The following is a 16,856-nucleotide window of genomic DNA, read 5'->3' on the forward strand; positions in this document are numbered from 1 at the left end:
CACGAATAAAAGTACAAATATAGACAAAATGTGTGTATAAATTAATGCTTAACGAAATGGCAAAATCAAAAGCTCAAACACATCAAAGGAATGGAAAATAACAGCCAAATTCCTGACTTAGTAAGGCATTTTAAATAACAAATAATTAGTGATAATTATAATTGCATTTCCGGACAGGGACCCAATTTCCAATCGAAATTTTATGTAACAATAATTTCGTTTTCATTGTTACATGTATTTGTGGTTACATGCAAAATTTGACAAAAAAATTGCAAAATTTATATTTTGAAATAATGTCTCTTTATGTGTAACATCGGGAAGGTTTGTATTATATTCGTGTCACTTCCCCGTATATGTTGTTTATAATTGAAACAAAGTTATATAAAAAATAAAACATTTATTAGAAAATCCATTACCTTCCAGCCACATAAATGCAATCGATGAATGTTTTTACATAGCTATTAACTTCTGGATATTTTTCTCCGTCTTTCAAAGGAATAAAGGCATCATCAAAGAAAACTTGAGCTATAAAATAAAATATTAATCAATATATGTATAATCAATTATATGTATACTAAGTATATTTTGATTTGCAGGCCTCAATAGCACACGCTCCGCCACTGTCATATGTATTAAAACTAAAATAAAAATATACCAAATAAGGAAGAAGCCGATTTGATTGAGCCTCCTCTGAAACCATACAAAGTCAGAAATATTTGTGATATGACATATATACATGTAGATTTTTTCACTTCCTAAATTTTTCATTGGGACAATCTCTTTTTCCCACAGAATACGCCTACTTTTGAAAAAAATATCTTTATTCGGGAACGTTATCGATTGGTGTCTTATAGGCTTTCGCGCATGCTCAGTCGACATACTGGCCGCAAAATACGAATGTTACGCAGCTCATACGGTTTTGAGTTAAAAGGGTAAATAAACTACTGAAAATCCCACTTTGTAACACTTTTCTTAGGGTATATAATTAATGTTTTATTTTCCAACCGTGATGAATGGAGCATTTTGAAATATATTCCTTATGTTCATCTTTTTAGGAGATAACATTGAATGCATTAATCGTGTCCAAATCCTTACTGTGACTACACTCTTTATTTCAACACTTGCTCAATTTTACCGCGATTTCGATCATAATAAAAAATAATTAAGAAAATTCGGTACGTAATGGCACACGTTTAAAAAAAAAATATGTAATATTGTCACTTTGAACATTGACAGAGACATAAACTAGATATGTCAAAGCGACACGAATGGCCCCGTCCCAAAAAGTTTTAAAAGCTGCAATTTCAATATAAACACATGTGGACACAAACATGATGGTAGTCTCACATATCAAAAATCAGCTCAAAATCTGGAGACGTACAAAAAAAAAATCCTGTATAACTGTGATTTTCAATAATTCATCAAGGTCCAAAGCCCGTAATTTCAGCACAAATTAGCGGAGCAGAACGAAACTTTATCTTGACCTGTAACTCATCATGGTTAACTCGCATACCAAAAATCAGCCCAATATCTGAAGGCGTTTTGAAAAAAGGTCTGTATAACTGTGATTTTCAACAATTTCTCATAGTCTAAAGCCCGTAATTTAGTCAAAAATTAGTGGAGCGGAACGAAACTTAAAGTTGATCTGTAACTCGTCATGGTTAACTTACTTCTTAAAAATCAGCCCAATATCTGAAGGCGTTTAGAAAAAAAGTCCGTAGGACTTTGATTTTCAACAATTTCTCAAAGTCCCAAGTCCGTAATTTCGGCAAAAATTAGTGTAGCGGAACGAAACTTAAACTTGATCTGTAACTCATCATGGTTAACTCACATACTAAAAACCAGCCCAATATCTGAAGGCGTTTAGGTAAAAACTCCGTATAATGGTTTTTTGCGGAATGACGGAATGACGGAATTACGAAATTTCAGAATTACGGAACTAATGAATTTCGGACAAGGGTAAAACTAAATGGCACCGACAACTTCGTTGCGGGGCCATAAAAACTGTACTTTAATTAAGGAATAACAGTACTGTAGTTGAAGAGTTGCCACCGTCAATTGTAAATTTGACGGTCGCAAATGCAGTTTTACTGGCGACGCGTAGCGGAGACAGTAAAACGGAGATTTGCGACCGTCAAATCAAAATTGACGGTGGCAACTCTTCAACTACAGTACTGTTATTCCGATTCTAATGCATTACGAAAAGAAAAAATGCGATAAAACTTGAAAAAATGTCTAAATTTGTCAAATAAAAAAAATCCGCGAAACTTCATGAATGATTTTGGCACAAAGACGTCATGGCTAAACGTGACGTCATACAAATGAAAACTTACAAACTGTACGCTTCAAATTCGGATAAAATTACATTAAAACGGCGAATTCGAGGTAGCTGATGTTTTATTTTCGATTATATAGTAGTAATCGAACATTTGTTGATTTATCAATTCAAAATGGCGGGTCCCTCCTTAGTTACGCCTGGTCAACTGTGGATTTGACGGCAACTTTTAGCCAATGAAAAAAATTGTTACATCCAAATTGCATTAGAATCGTTATTATTTGATAAAATCATCCTGATTTTATGGTGGGAGTTTTTTCTGCTTTTATAACTTTTCTGTTTGAATCCGTCTTGGTTTTCTAACTACAACCTGGAACTTCTTGTAGCTTTTCGCGGCGTATATACGTTCTTTGTAGAGGAAACCTGTGACGCAATTTGATTGATATTGACTGTTGGTGTCTTCGAGCAATTTAATCTTATACGTATACGGAGGTCAGTCTGTGATTTTGGGGTTTGGGTGCATTGAGCCATAGCCGTGACTTTTCATGACCATGCTAGCGACTGAATAGTAAAATAAAATCATGTTCAGGTATGAAACAAATTACTTTTATAAAATTGAGAATATAAATGGGAATATGTTTAACTATTCGGTACAATTCCATGATAGGAATTATCTTTTATATAAATTATTATAAAACGTTTTTCTCCGCATCAAATTGATCAAATTGCCGTGTCAAACACAGTAGACACCCCGATGTGGGGTTCTACACGGTGGTTTGATTTATCTGTTTTCATCGAGGAAAAGTTTAAGATTACTTTAGTTGCAAATATTATGCTTATGAAGATATAGTTTGTATAATTTATTCGTTGATATGAACGAAATAAAAAGGACGAAAAATCAAAACTATTTAAAGTTAATGTATGTCAGTATTCTCATAATAAAACTTGTTAAAATAATAAAACTGACATAAAAAAATTTAAGCAACGATGCAATGTTACTCAGTTTTAAAACAAAAACATCTGAAACCCGAAAAAAAAAATCATGATATGACAGAGAAGTAAGAGAATTTATGTTCTTTTGTCTATAAGCTAAAATTACTATCCTAACTTTAAAACACAAAATAGTAAGGCAACAATGCTTATATCGTTATCATCATCTTAGGTTCACAATACCTTCGAGGTCATAATCTTCTTTTGCATCCTCATCCATTAACAAGTCGTCCTTAATTTTGTTCCTAAATTGGTTTGCGTCTAGCCTACAAAGTATTGAAATCAAACGATTGATTTAAGTGTGTTTTACATCGCCTTACAGTTAATGGTTATATCATGGTGATGGAAACAAATAGTTGAAATTTGGATACTGAACAATTTAAAACTAAAAACTTACGAACACAGTAGATGATTTGATACATTTTGTAATTTTTTCGGTGATAATTTTCTCATATATCCAAGGTATTTGGTCTCTAGTAAATAGTGGTTTAATACATCAAAACGATAAATTTATTGAAGTTCTATCCTCACTCATACGCTAGAACGCTGTATTACTGGCGATTTACGCCGAACTTATTTCCGTGCTTTACGAATAATCTTAAATAATAAATTTTCTTGCTTTACGAATTATCCTAATAATATCTTTTTGAGTAATGAAATACAAATTGCATTTACTTAAATATTGACTTCAGAAGCTGTGTCATTTCATTGGCTGTTTCGTGCCACATCGTTGCACAACAAGCATACAACATCTTTGGTTGTTTTTGTTCCTTGTCGTCTTTATCTGTTAGAATTTTGGTGTCAGTATCCTAGGTTTTGAAAGAAAATGAATAACTCATGAAAAATAACTATCTAGTGGAAATAAGTATCATAATAAAAGTAGAGCTAGAATTGCGTTACAAGAAAGGCATAGACAAAGAAAAAAAAATAAATACATTTAAAATATCGTAAGATTTCGTTTGCTTTACCAAATCATTATCAATATTATCTGTGCCCAAAAGTGTTTCAGTTAAAAATAAAATTTTGTAGAATGAATGTTATTTGAATGGAGACAGTGTTTAGAGAAATATTTTATTGACGTGATAGTGTCTTAAGTCTTAAGTCTGTCACGACTGAGTCCCGATTCTACCGAATGTAATCCGACAGAGATCAGATAGTGACAAGACAGTGAACCGACGCTGACGGAAGTTATCCGTTCGAAAACTGTCGGCATAATCGGGATGATCAGGTACTGTCGGAACGTAATCCTATCACGATCCGCTCTATCGCATTGCAAACGGCTTTGTCTATTCTCAGTCGTATTGTATTCTGTTATTGTTGGGACTTCTCCAGATCTTTCCCGTTCTACAGGACACCGTCCCGAATACACAGAACATTGTTAGGAATTCGATCCGATACAGCAGAATCTGTCACGACATAGGCACGATTGTAATCCGACTAGACAAAATCGGCTGAGATTCCCCGAATGTTACGGGACGCACCTAACTGTCGGGGTGCTTTGCCGAACTATTCGGACCCTTCCCGACCAGTAGGAATCTGTTACGAACTAAAACGACTGCGTTCAGACAATAATAGAACATTCCAGATAATTGAGGATACTAATCCGACTTTTTCACTTTTCGTGTCGTATCGCTGTCTGATCTCAAACGGGAGCAATAATCGGCAATGTGTGAACTCCGCATTAAATTAAAACTTTGTTGAGGAGCTAGTGTTTCTGAAAAATACGGGTTGAACGTGAGATGTATTTAATCAATCTGTTGCTGAAATAATAAAGTGTTTCAAATGAATGCCTTGCTGAAGAAACAGCGACCAAAATACATGCTTAAATGAAGGAATAGTGTAAAACCAATACATTTTTGAAGAAAAGTGTGTTCCGAATATATACCAATTTGAATAAATATTGGCCCGAATGAATATCTCCAAATAAAATTGAGAATGGAAATAGGAAATGTGTCAAAGAGACAACCACCCGACCATACATGGAACAGAAAAAAGCAGAAGGTCACCAACAGGTCTTCAAATGTATGTCTTGTTGAAAAAAATTATGTTTGAAATGAATACCTTAGAAGAGATCCTGTTATATTCCTTGTCATTTCTCCTCCGATTCAGTAACAGCGAGAGGTCAATAAATAGTCCGCAGTAGAAATTAGAAACAAACATCCTGTAAGTATATAATGCAAGATGATATTTAAACAATAAGTACTACATAGTTAAGTGCCAAAACTATCTATATTTAAGTAATTGAACTCCGTGAACAATGCTTTGACTATTAAAATGAAATACACCATACATACTCCGAAATACTAAACATCTTATTCTGATTTATGTGCTCACAAAATGGACATTTATATATTGTAAATACCAATGTTTAGACCATTGTCCAATCGTTTTCATAGTATTGATTCAGAATGTTTTAGTACATGTAGTTGAAATAACGCCTTCTTCTTTTTTTGAACGAATGTCATGTTTACCTAATGTATATTTATTTCTGGTTTTGTAACTTGGTTTTTACGCTTTCAAGATTATGATTTGAATAGAACATTTATTTTATTTTTCTTAATATAGCTACAGATTATTTGATAAATTCAAAAGATAGGCAAGAGATACAAAAGGGACTTTCAAAATCATACGTCAAAAATTAGATGAAAACACCATGGCAAATACTCGAAATATTAAATAACAAACAAGCCAACATAACACAATATAGGACACATAAGACTGAGTGAGCATCCTGAAGCACACCAAAACCAGGGGTGTAAATGTAAATTAGAAGAAAACAAATCAATAACGGTTTCCCAAATCGTGATGCGTCCGTAAAAAAATTGAAGGAATGTTTTCAACTTTACCAGTTAAACTCTTTTGTTAATAATTTTCTTGTGAGCAACAACCCTCTATCTAAGAAATCATTTAAGGAAAAGCAAGCCCAGTTATATCGTATCAACTGGAGGATATATGTTCCATATTCAGGTGCTGCTGGAGTCTTGCTTCACAGCATACTCCATTATTCAAAGTTGACTTTTTAGAATTTTATATCCTCAATGCTCTTCAACTTGTACTTCTTTGGCTTTATAAACATTTTGATATGAGCGTCACTGATGAGTCTTATGTAGACGAAACGCGCGTCTGGCGTACTAAACTATAATCCTGGTTCCTTTGATAACTATATTGACCAATTGTCATTTCGGGGCCTTTTATAGCTGACTATGTTATATGGGCATTGCGCATTGTTGAAGGCCGTACGGTGACCTATAGCTGTTAATTTTTGTGTCAGTTTGGTCTCTTTTGGAGAGTTATCTCATTTACAATCATACCACATCTTCTTTTTTTTTAACTTAAAATGATTTTTATAGATTTTGCCCATTTTGTTCAAAAAGCTTCTAAAATATCACAGTACTAATACATACTTTGTTGGTTTGATATTTCTAATTGAATAACAATTCAGAACAGCATTTTAATGACGCTCCAAACTCATTGAATGATATTCTGATCTAAAGAAAAGTCTCTAGCTTCAGTACGAAGAATGCTTATTCAAGATGTCAAATTGGTTAAAATGTGCCAGCACACATTGCCTTCCCTTAAAATTATAACATTCAAATAATATCTTAAAAAAGGTAGTACCAACATGACTTTTGTACTATGCGCGCATGTCTATAAAATACTCAAGATTTATAAAAAAAATTCATTGATGAGATATCATTCAAGTAGACTAAGTTACCTTGCAGTTTCACCATGTTTGTAACCATTGACTTTCCATATATGTCTGGTAATCAAAAGTATAGAAGCAATAAGTACAAAAAAAGCGGCAAATAATTCAGTGTAGTTTCCAACCAACTGATCAATTCCTTTTACACACCAGGTAGAAAATAGCAAATCACAAGAGCTAAACTTCAAAATTTCAGGTTGGTGCATCATGCTAACTAACGTTAAAGTCGTAACTATAGGTACTACAACTAAAGGAATACTGAAGCCAACACGCTGGCAATTTATCACGCAGACTGTTTTTGATGCTTTGTAACAAAGGTATTCACAACATATGCTTATAACAGCTACTATGAATGGAGCACGATTTGTGCAGATTGGATTGTTTCCAAATGTGTGATCTCCGAATGCAGAGGTCAATGTAGAAATCCCAGAGTTGAAAAGCGATTTCAAACCAGATGTAGAGTCTTGTCCTTGGACTGAAAATATAATCATTACTGCAATGAAAGTTACGAATATTTTCCAAATGTTGACCAAACACGCTACTTTTGTTCTTCCCTTATGCAGTTCCCATTTCACCCTACAGAGGAACCTTGAGTTGTCTTCTCCAATAGCAACGAAGTTCTCCCAATACTTAATGGACGTAAAAATGGCTGACATGAAGAACATACCCATTAACCAACCGATCTTTATGTAAAGAGCTATTAGAACTATTCCTACGATTTGAAGTAGAAATCCAAAAAACGCGAAAAAAAATGAAAGCTTAGAAGTCTCCCTGCCTGTAGATTTTTTTGTTTTTTTCTCATTGTCGTCTTCTTCAGATTCATTTACGGTTTTATCTATTATATCTATCAAAGGTGGTATTACTGCAACAGCCAAATATACAACGGAAGCGGAAGCTGGGTCAAATGCAGGCAGTACTAGAAATGCAAGTATGGATATTCCAATCGAATGAATAGTTTCTATCAAAAGTACCTTAAATGAAAAAAAGTACATCAATTTAAATGTATATACAAATTAAGTAAAAGAAACATCATGCAATTTTTTAATCTTTAAACGCCCTAGATTAGATGAACCGACTGAGTAAACCCATTTTATGCAGCTGCTTTATTATCGATGAGTAAATTTACTTATATAGCTGTTGAACAAAGGTGTGCTTTTATTGAGCTGTTTGATAATTTGATAACATTGAACCTTTAAGGAGTTCGACCGTTGAGACAACTACCCAGTACTACACATACGGTAGCTTTCGACTTAAAAATCTTCGACCGGTGCAATAACTATTCATTCAATAAAGCACCAACATTTATAAATATGATGTACAGATACGTTCAAATACCCTCTTTGAACGATGGCATTACTTCATACAATGTACTTGAAACACAAATTTCTAAAGATAAATTTTTTCTAGTGCAATTCTAGTTTGATAAAAAAATATATACATGTAACAGTTTGTAGAAAAATCGTTTTTTTCTAAAATTTAAATATTATTTCTATATGAAGAATGTTTAGGAAGTTGTTTTCTAGCTGACCTTTTATTACACATACTATTTTATCTTTGGGTTGCTATCTCAATAACGTATACCAAAAATCTTCTTTTATTCATAGCGCTAAATGTATTACGGTCACCGTGGTAACAATACTTTTCAACATAATTATACAACATAATAAAATTATGAGAAAGTGAAAACGACCAATTTATAAACAACCCGTCCAAAGATCACAAAGCAATCAAAGGTCACCAGTGGGGAATCATCACAGCTATCACGCATCTTGAGGCAGGCTTCAGTTGGTCCCTTTACAAACATGCGTACTGGTTCAGCGTAAATGAAAGTCACACTTTAAAAACTCCAAAACATATAAATGACGCTTAATTAAAAAAGAATGCACGTCCGTGTTTGTCCGCTATCAATAATTATCGAGTATTTAGAAAGAAACTGTCTTACCATTTCGGTTCTCAGCACAAACATATACAATCAAAAAGACAGAAGAGACAAATTTCAAACAAATTCCGATCTATTTCTATTTATTTGCACTGTTGATATTTTTATGCCCCACCTACGATAGTAGAGGGGCATTATGTTTTCTGGTCTGTGCGTCCGTTCGTCCGTTCGTCCGTCCGTTCGTCCGTTCGTCCGTCCGTTCGTTCGTCCGTCCGTCCGTTCGTTCGTCCGTCTGTCCCGCTTCAGGTTAAAGTTTTTGGTCAAGGTAGTTTTTGATGAAGTTGAAGTCCAATCGACTTCAAACTTAGTATACATGTTCCCTATGCTATGATCTTTTTAATTTTAATGCCAAATTAGAGGGTTTACCCCAATTTCACGGTCCACTGAACATAGAAAATGATAGTGCGAGTGGGGCATTCGTGTACTGGGGACACATTCTTGTTAACCCATATATTTACCGAGTAAATCATTGCTATTGGCATATTTCAGTTTTATTTTTAGCATAAGAATTGGTTTTCTTTTTAGGTTTGTTTCACATTTTGACATATCAGGGCCTACTATGCGATTTTGCTTATGGTAAAGGCTGTACTGACTACAGTTGTTTTCTCGTCCTTTACATATTTCGGGGGATATTGATCTCTGATAAACCACATCTCATAATTTGTGTTTAATTGTGAGTGACACGTTCTTACTAAACATCCATACGGTCCATTTTGTTTCATAATATTCACAAAATAAAAAAACGACGAAGGAACTTTCCTCTTTTTATCAATTAACTTTCAAGTTTTTATTTCTAAAGCTAGAAAAAATTACTTCAATTTGATTTTGAAAAATGTTTGTCAATATTAGTATTTGTTTTCCCCGCAGTCCAAATAAATGCAAGGTTATAACATATGCGTGTTTTTTTTCAAATACGGTTTTCAATAAATACTTCAATAGTTCAAATGAATATACTTACTGCCAAAAGAACTCCACAGTTCAACGGTGCATTTGATTTGAAGCATAATCTAAACAAAGTCGAGAAAAATGTAAGGAAATATGGTGCAGTTATGACGAGAAATAGAGCCCAAATCCAAGTATTGTCAACTGCTGCAGAATGAGGTAAGCACGTGGTCGTATTACTGGTACTGGTACTGGTATTGCAGATGGAACAATTAGATACCAGGAGACCACCAAGAGTATTTATTACAGAATCTTGTGTTTCTATTGGCGGAGTGATATGCCAAATCAAAATATGCAAAGTGATCCTCGCAATAAAGCAACTTCCAAACACAATAATAAACAGGAAGATGGCGAAGATGATTTTCAAAATCTTCTCATCCAGTGGAAACGCAGACGACTTTAGTTTAATTTTGAATTTCTGCTTTTCTCCATCATCTTCATCATTTCTGAAAAAATCAAAACTAGAACTGATTTAAAATATAACTACTATATATAGTAAAATCGAAACCCAAAAATGTTTACTGTAATACCACAAGATTAAAATTTAATACAGTTGTTCCATAAACATAAAATTATATCACGTACACTAAACTGCTTTTGTCGGTAGCATGTTTGATCTTTGTAAATGACATGCAAACTAACCGCGCTGAAGTACGTCCATTATTTGCAAACTACAACATATTAGAGCGACATTTTTCTTGCTGTGTCGAAGGCCCATTAGTGGTCTTCTGCTCCTTGGTTTGGTGTTTGTCTCTTTGACACAAACCCCGTTTCAGTTCTCACTTTTATGTGTTTACTTATTATATTTCAATTTATTCTGCAACAATAATACACATAACAGGTATACTGAATTTTTGCTTTATTTGCACTTGAACTAATACATGCATCTATTATCCCGCTTCCATGAAAGCGATATTTAGGTTATTTCTTTTCGCGAAACAGTTCATTTTGGTGACCTCTTCGCGGTCCACGTTTAAACAATGTCGATTTCTTTGAAAATTAGAGACATCGATTTGGATTTTAGCAACTATAGTTTTAAGTGTCGAGTTTAAATTGCAGGATAACAAAAAATATATGTAAATTGTCAGAAAATATGAAATTCAATTGTATAAGCTTAAGAAACTGGACGTCCGGTTTCGTAGCAATACAAATGTTTTTCAAGAGTCGGGTGTAAATTGCAGGATAAAGACAATATAATTTATGTATATGGTCGAGAAATATACAATTTATTTGTACTCGCTACGAAACAGGAGAAAAGCCCGGCGAGCCCTCTTTTTTCTTCCAGTTTCTAAAGTTCAGACATATCGATTTTATATTTTGGACAATGTACATAATTATGTTGTATATCTAAACATGTCAAGTAGCTAAGGTCCATTTTATTCATATCTCGTCAAACATGTCTACGTATTAATACATCCGCAAGTTTTTACCGGGTGCCGCTTGGATTGAGCAATCCTATTTAAGGTTAATCTAGATAAGTGCTTCTGCCGCATGAAATGTATTATAGTCTAACAAAATGTATGATGATTTATTGGAAAGACGAATGTCAATCATAGTAATGAACTTTTAATTGTCATTATGGGCGATACAATTTCTTCAAATCTAGCCACGAGATCAAGTTGCAAAAGAACAACATATTATGCTGATCAAAGGTATTTAATAAGAATTTTCGCTATAACCGCTTAGCCTATACAAAATAACATTGCATTGAACTAGATCAAAACAAAGATTGTAATATGTTTTATTATATACGTGCCTCATTCATAGTTCTTATAATCAGATGAATGCATTGTTAAAATCATTTATAACCAAGATCTAGATTACAGTTAGTGGTTAGAGAATCACTTAATACTAGTTATCAAAAAAAGAATTAAATAGAACGGTCTATCCAAACCTTGATCAAATGATAATAGAAGAGAGTCGACAAATACCAAAAGAATTTACTAAACTCATTAGTCAAAGGCCATTTTACAAGGCCATAGTAGCTATGGAGACACAAAACATCAAAAGATATCTAGAGATTAACATTCATTAAAGATAGTTACATAAAACCACCATTTATAAGCAATCAATAAAATAAATTCTTAAAAGAAAATGGAGAAGAAAGGAGAGATAACCCATATATATGAATTGTACTATTGGATGTTCTTCATCTGAATAGCTGAAACCGCCTCGATGGTATTGAAGCAGCGTAATTTGGAGGCCTCATATTATATCCATGACCGGCGCATTATAAACTAAGACTTATTAAATTGGTACATGTGAGTTACAAATGTAGCTGTTTTCCTGTATGAAGAGTCATTAAAATGTTCTCAATTTTATAAGTGATGAGAAGGAACAATTTAAAGTTTTTACCTACAATACACCCAAGACGCCTCCTTAATGCTGACTTGAACTGTACTGTTTTATATTAATCAATTATAACTTCATATTTATTAATCAGAATTATAACAAATTGCATTAAACAATTGACAATATGAAACATCTTTCATAGTGTTTTGTAGATCTTCTCGTAAATTTTACGGTCAAAATTGACGGTTGTGCGATAAGGGAGCTACCATTTGATTTTTATGGGAAGTGAGATGTAGGGAGAGCTAGGATGAAAAGTATTGACCTGCGTATTGTTTTGTTGTCTCTGTCCTGCCTTTTTATTTTTCACTGTATTCGGTCCTGTTTTTTCTTTTAATTAGTTTATCCAGATTTTTCTTACATAAACTGCCATACCGCCTTCTTAGCCCTCCCTCCCAAACCAACCCCACCCCAAATCATACAATTATATGGTAGCTCCCTAACGAAACGCATCGTAATAGATAAGTTTTGTATGGCTACATAAAAGATCCACAGCTACCTAAAAGATATTAAGATACTATATAAATACTACAAGTAATTGAATTTATTACAATGGATACTTTTAGATTTACCCTTTTGGTTCTGTTTTCAGTGTTTTCTCATGGAAATTAGTAACCCTAGGAGGTGTTTTAAATTCAGATTCATCTGCCATATCTAACAACACTATAAAGAAAAAAAAATACATATAAACAATGCGAAATGTCAGAATTACTCAATCAAGAAAGCCCCAAACTTTTATAACAGTTGTAGTCGGTACTGTATCATTTGTCGTCCTGTGTGCTATCTAGGCATTATTCCTTTACAGAGATTTGTTAAAGATTGTAAACTATATAGTCTGATATTCTAGTTCCTTTGAATGTTTCACTGATGTTTTCCTGCATCATTGTTTATTCATAGCGTCAAATATATTTTGACGTTACAAACTAATTTCAATCCTTAACGGTACCTCTTTTTATAATTCTAATATAACAATGAAATATTTAACTGTTACGTTATATGTGTTAAAATTCAGTTCAACATGTAAATCTATATATGTACGTATATAGAATAAAATTGTCCAACCCCACTGCATTTTATGTTGGTAACAAGTGAGACTGGGTATCTGACTTTGCGTTGTTAGTTGTTGTTTGTTGTTGTTGTTGTTTGTTTTTGTGTTTATGTGTATTTTTTTCCAGAGTAGTCAGGTGATGGCATTTGGTGTGTTAGGTTTTACTGTTTTACATTTTTTTTTTGTCAATCCTGTATATTATAGGCTTTTCCTAACTACATGTAACTTATTATGTATAATGAAATACGAATAAGGGGAAATGCATGTATGTATACGTCAATAATACAAGACACAAATAATGAACATATCTAGGAGTCAACCTATGGTTTTCATTGATGAATTTGTGACTTTAAGGTATTTTTTCGCGATTAATCGCCTCGAGTTTAAACTTAACCGACATATATGCATATATGTATTTAAAAAAAAAAACGGGGCCTCGATGGTTGCCTGGTTGTATGTTCAAATAGCGCACGAGCCAGTTGCACTCAACTCCAATCTTAACTATGGCTAGGATTGCCATTTTTCCTACCGAAGGTCAGTGGTTTTTTCAGGGTACTTCGGCTTAATTAACCAATAAAAACTGACCGCCATGAAAAAGCACAGTAATGTTGGAAGTGGTTAAAGGCTAAAAGTTCAATAAAAAAACAACTTCTGATTTTATTCGCTTAAATATGCACAAGGGAAGAAACACTTTATCGAACGTATAAAGTCTTCTCCCTAATTGGAAAGCATTTCAACGGAAGGTGTAATTGATAAAAGATTTACACACACTTACCAAAGATTTGTAAATGCCCTAATAAAAATTGAATTATCAATAACAAGAATTTAAGAAATAATTAATTTAAAATAGAATGACTTCCCTTAAACATGTATGTGCTATTTCAAACTTTTATTTATTCATATAAGCAGTAATCTTGGTAGAAATTTTAACTTTTCAGTAAAATAAAGCAGTACTTTTCCTTTTGCTTAGACATTAAACGTGCTATAAAACAATGAAAAGTCCCTGTTTCTCCATAAGTTAAACTTTAACGGGATTTGCATGAATGAATTCTTACAGCAGCTTGCAATACTTGAGACAAATATAGTAGGAGACGGCTATCCTGCAGACACATGCCGATTTCTATTCGTTTGGAAATATACAGCATTTTCTTGTCAGTATATTAAGAATGAATTAATGACTTTTGTTCGTAAATAAATTACTTTTGTCTCATATTTTAAGTGCAGTCGTCAAATACGCATACTGTTTTAAATATTTGTTTTTTAAATTGTATTTGATCTATAATTATTTATTATTTTCAATATGAATTGTGTAATCTAATCTTATGTAAATATAATACATGTGGATGTTTGGGTATACAATAGTTGATTTAAAGATCGGAAAACAAATAAATGACACTGCATTATTAAGTTACATGCACATACAACCTGTTCTATGATCCATTTAAAGGTATATCCATAAAGACATGATTTTGTATAAAATCATACATTAAATCGGTTGTTAAATGTAACCCAATATGTTCGAATCTGAAGATAAGTAATAAGCATGAAGGTGATTTTAAACTTTGTCATCGAGTAAATAACGTTGAAAATATACCAGATTTAGTAAGTCATAGGTTCCTTTAAATATTTTTCGACTTTTTAAAAACTGAAAGAAGATTCATATGCAATATTTGAATATCTATACATTAACCATGTCTACACAATATTGAAGTACTAAGATACCATTGAAAATATACCAGATTTAGTTTTTGTCATAGCTATAGACTATTTAAATGTATTTCAACTTTTTGAAAACTGAAATAAGATATTTGCAATATTAGAATATCTTTATATTAACCGTGTCGATACAATATTGATTATTCTTTCTTTTGTTACTTACAACGAACGTTCTAAGTAGGGAACATTATTCGCGGAAAACAATTTTTTAAAAGCTACACGATGATTGGTTAGTTTATTTGGTAGCTCCAAGGAAGTATTTAGTTTGTTTTGAAACCATACATCAGTAGATTAATTATCTTTCATGCATTTGGAAACATATTAAGACCTTTGTATAGGACACTATGCATAAATCACAATCATTAGGAGGTAACCTTGGTGTTTGGGTTGGGTGGTGGTGGTGGGGATTTTGCATATGAATATCTGGGAAGAATTCAAAATTAACAGTGATAAAAAACAACAAAATACACGAAACAGTTGTTGTAAAAAGGGAAAATGAATCACGTGTTAAAAAAGGAAGCGTAGTAACCTCCAATCCTAAACATAAATTTTAAAGTACTTTTAGTACAGATTGTTATCCCCTAATAGTTTTCTTTACGAGTGCACATATACAGATTTTTTTTTTTATATTAAAATAATGCAAAATTTTCATAGTTTTAAGATCACTTTTATGGCTTTTTCATTTTTCTTTTCTTTTGAGTTTAATTAAACAACCTTGGAATATTCTTTCTTGTGATGATACTTTTGAGTAGTTGATTTTTATTTGCGCAAGTAAACACGGTCAATTTTATAAATTTTGTGACTTAAACATCAGTTTCTTCTACGAATTCACTGTTTGTAAAACTTTAAAAATCTAATTAAAATAAAGTAAAACAAAAGCTTATTATTGCACTAACCTCGAAAAACAGCAAAAAACAAACAAACAAAAAAAACACAAAAAACAAGACGGAACATACACGAGAAATGTAGCTACTATTTTAGGAAAGGGAGACTCAAAGTATACTTAGGTGTGTCCTAACATGCCAGTGAATTTCAAATCAAATAAGAATAAAACAAAATACAGTATAATTGCAAGTGAGAAAACACTTCACAGGTTCTTAACTAACTCAATTATGGTACGAAGCAAAATAATCCATATTTTACATTGAATTTAGTAACCTATTGTGTATTTCGTTTGGTTGCCGTCTCACTTTCTTATAAATGAGCAACACTTGTCTTTTATTAACAAAATATACATATAAATCACTAAATTCAATGGCTATTTAAAAATAAAATAAAACTAAAAACCATTCGCAAATCTGATAATATAGAAACTTATCATTTCAACAAATGCACATTGAATTCTTTATCATTTCTTGTCCAATTTAATAAACGAAATAAGTACTGCATATTTCGAAGTACTTACATGGTGAACAACAATTCCAAAAAAGTACGATATTCCAAGTTGCACTAGGAGGTATGCACATATATTTACATGTTAGCAGTGGTATACATGATCATGGACAGTTTTAAATATACCTCGCTATCTGATATCTAATTTCATTCAAATGTTCCCACTCGACCAATTGATTGATTTTTAAATACTTTTTTGAAATAGTTCTTTCTTTAGATTTGATTGTTTTATTGAAGGAATGAATACACCTGTAACATAACAATGAAATATAATTTACCGTAAGAATTGACACATATATGCATATGTCGCTGTATATCATATTTGGTTATCGTTCACTACTTTGTACAAAAATCAAGCCTTTGGTTTTCCCGCGTTTGAATATTGTTCTACATTTGTTAATTAGGGGCTTTTTATAGCTAATACATGTATGACTATGTGGTATAGATTTTTCTTATTGTTGAAAGCTTACAGCGAACGATAGTTGTTTAATTCTGTGACTTT

General features: G+C 32.6%; 1 protein-coding gene across 1 annotated transcript in view; it reads right to left on the reverse strand.

The window, feature by feature from the left end:
- LOC143059596 (chitin synthase chs-2-like) overlaps positions 1 to 16,510 on the reverse strand; it is a 28,985-nt gene extending 12,475 nt beyond the window's left edge. Inside the window, exons 1-8 of the mRNA XM_076233113.1 lie at positions 16,368 to 16,510; positions 12,771 to 12,861; positions 9,866 to 10,295; positions 6,981 to 7,939; positions 5,327 to 5,426; positions 3,941 to 4,074; positions 3,449 to 3,531; positions 417 to 525 (exon numbers count right to left, since the gene is read on the reverse strand). Coding sequence (XP_076089228.1) covers positions 417 to 525; positions 3,449 to 3,531; positions 3,941 to 4,074; positions 5,327 to 5,426; positions 6,981 to 7,939; positions 9,866 to 10,295; positions 12,771 to 12,861; positions 16,368 to 16,428 — 1,967 coding nt within the window. The 5' untranslated portion in view covers positions 16,429 to 16,510. The remainder of the gene's footprint in view (positions 1 to 416; positions 526 to 3,448; positions 3,532 to 3,940; positions 4,075 to 5,326; positions 5,427 to 6,980; positions 7,940 to 9,865; positions 10,296 to 12,770; positions 12,862 to 16,367) is intronic.
- Between the last annotated feature and the right edge of the window lie 346 nt (positions 16,511 to 16,856).

The sequence above is a fragment of the Mytilus galloprovincialis genome, chromosome 14, assembly GCF_965363235.1.
Source record: "Mytilus galloprovincialis chromosome 14, xbMytGall1.hap1.1, whole genome shotgun sequence".
Lineage (NCBI taxonomy): Eukaryota > Metazoa > Mollusca > Bivalvia > Mytilida > Mytilidae > Mytilus > Mytilus galloprovincialis.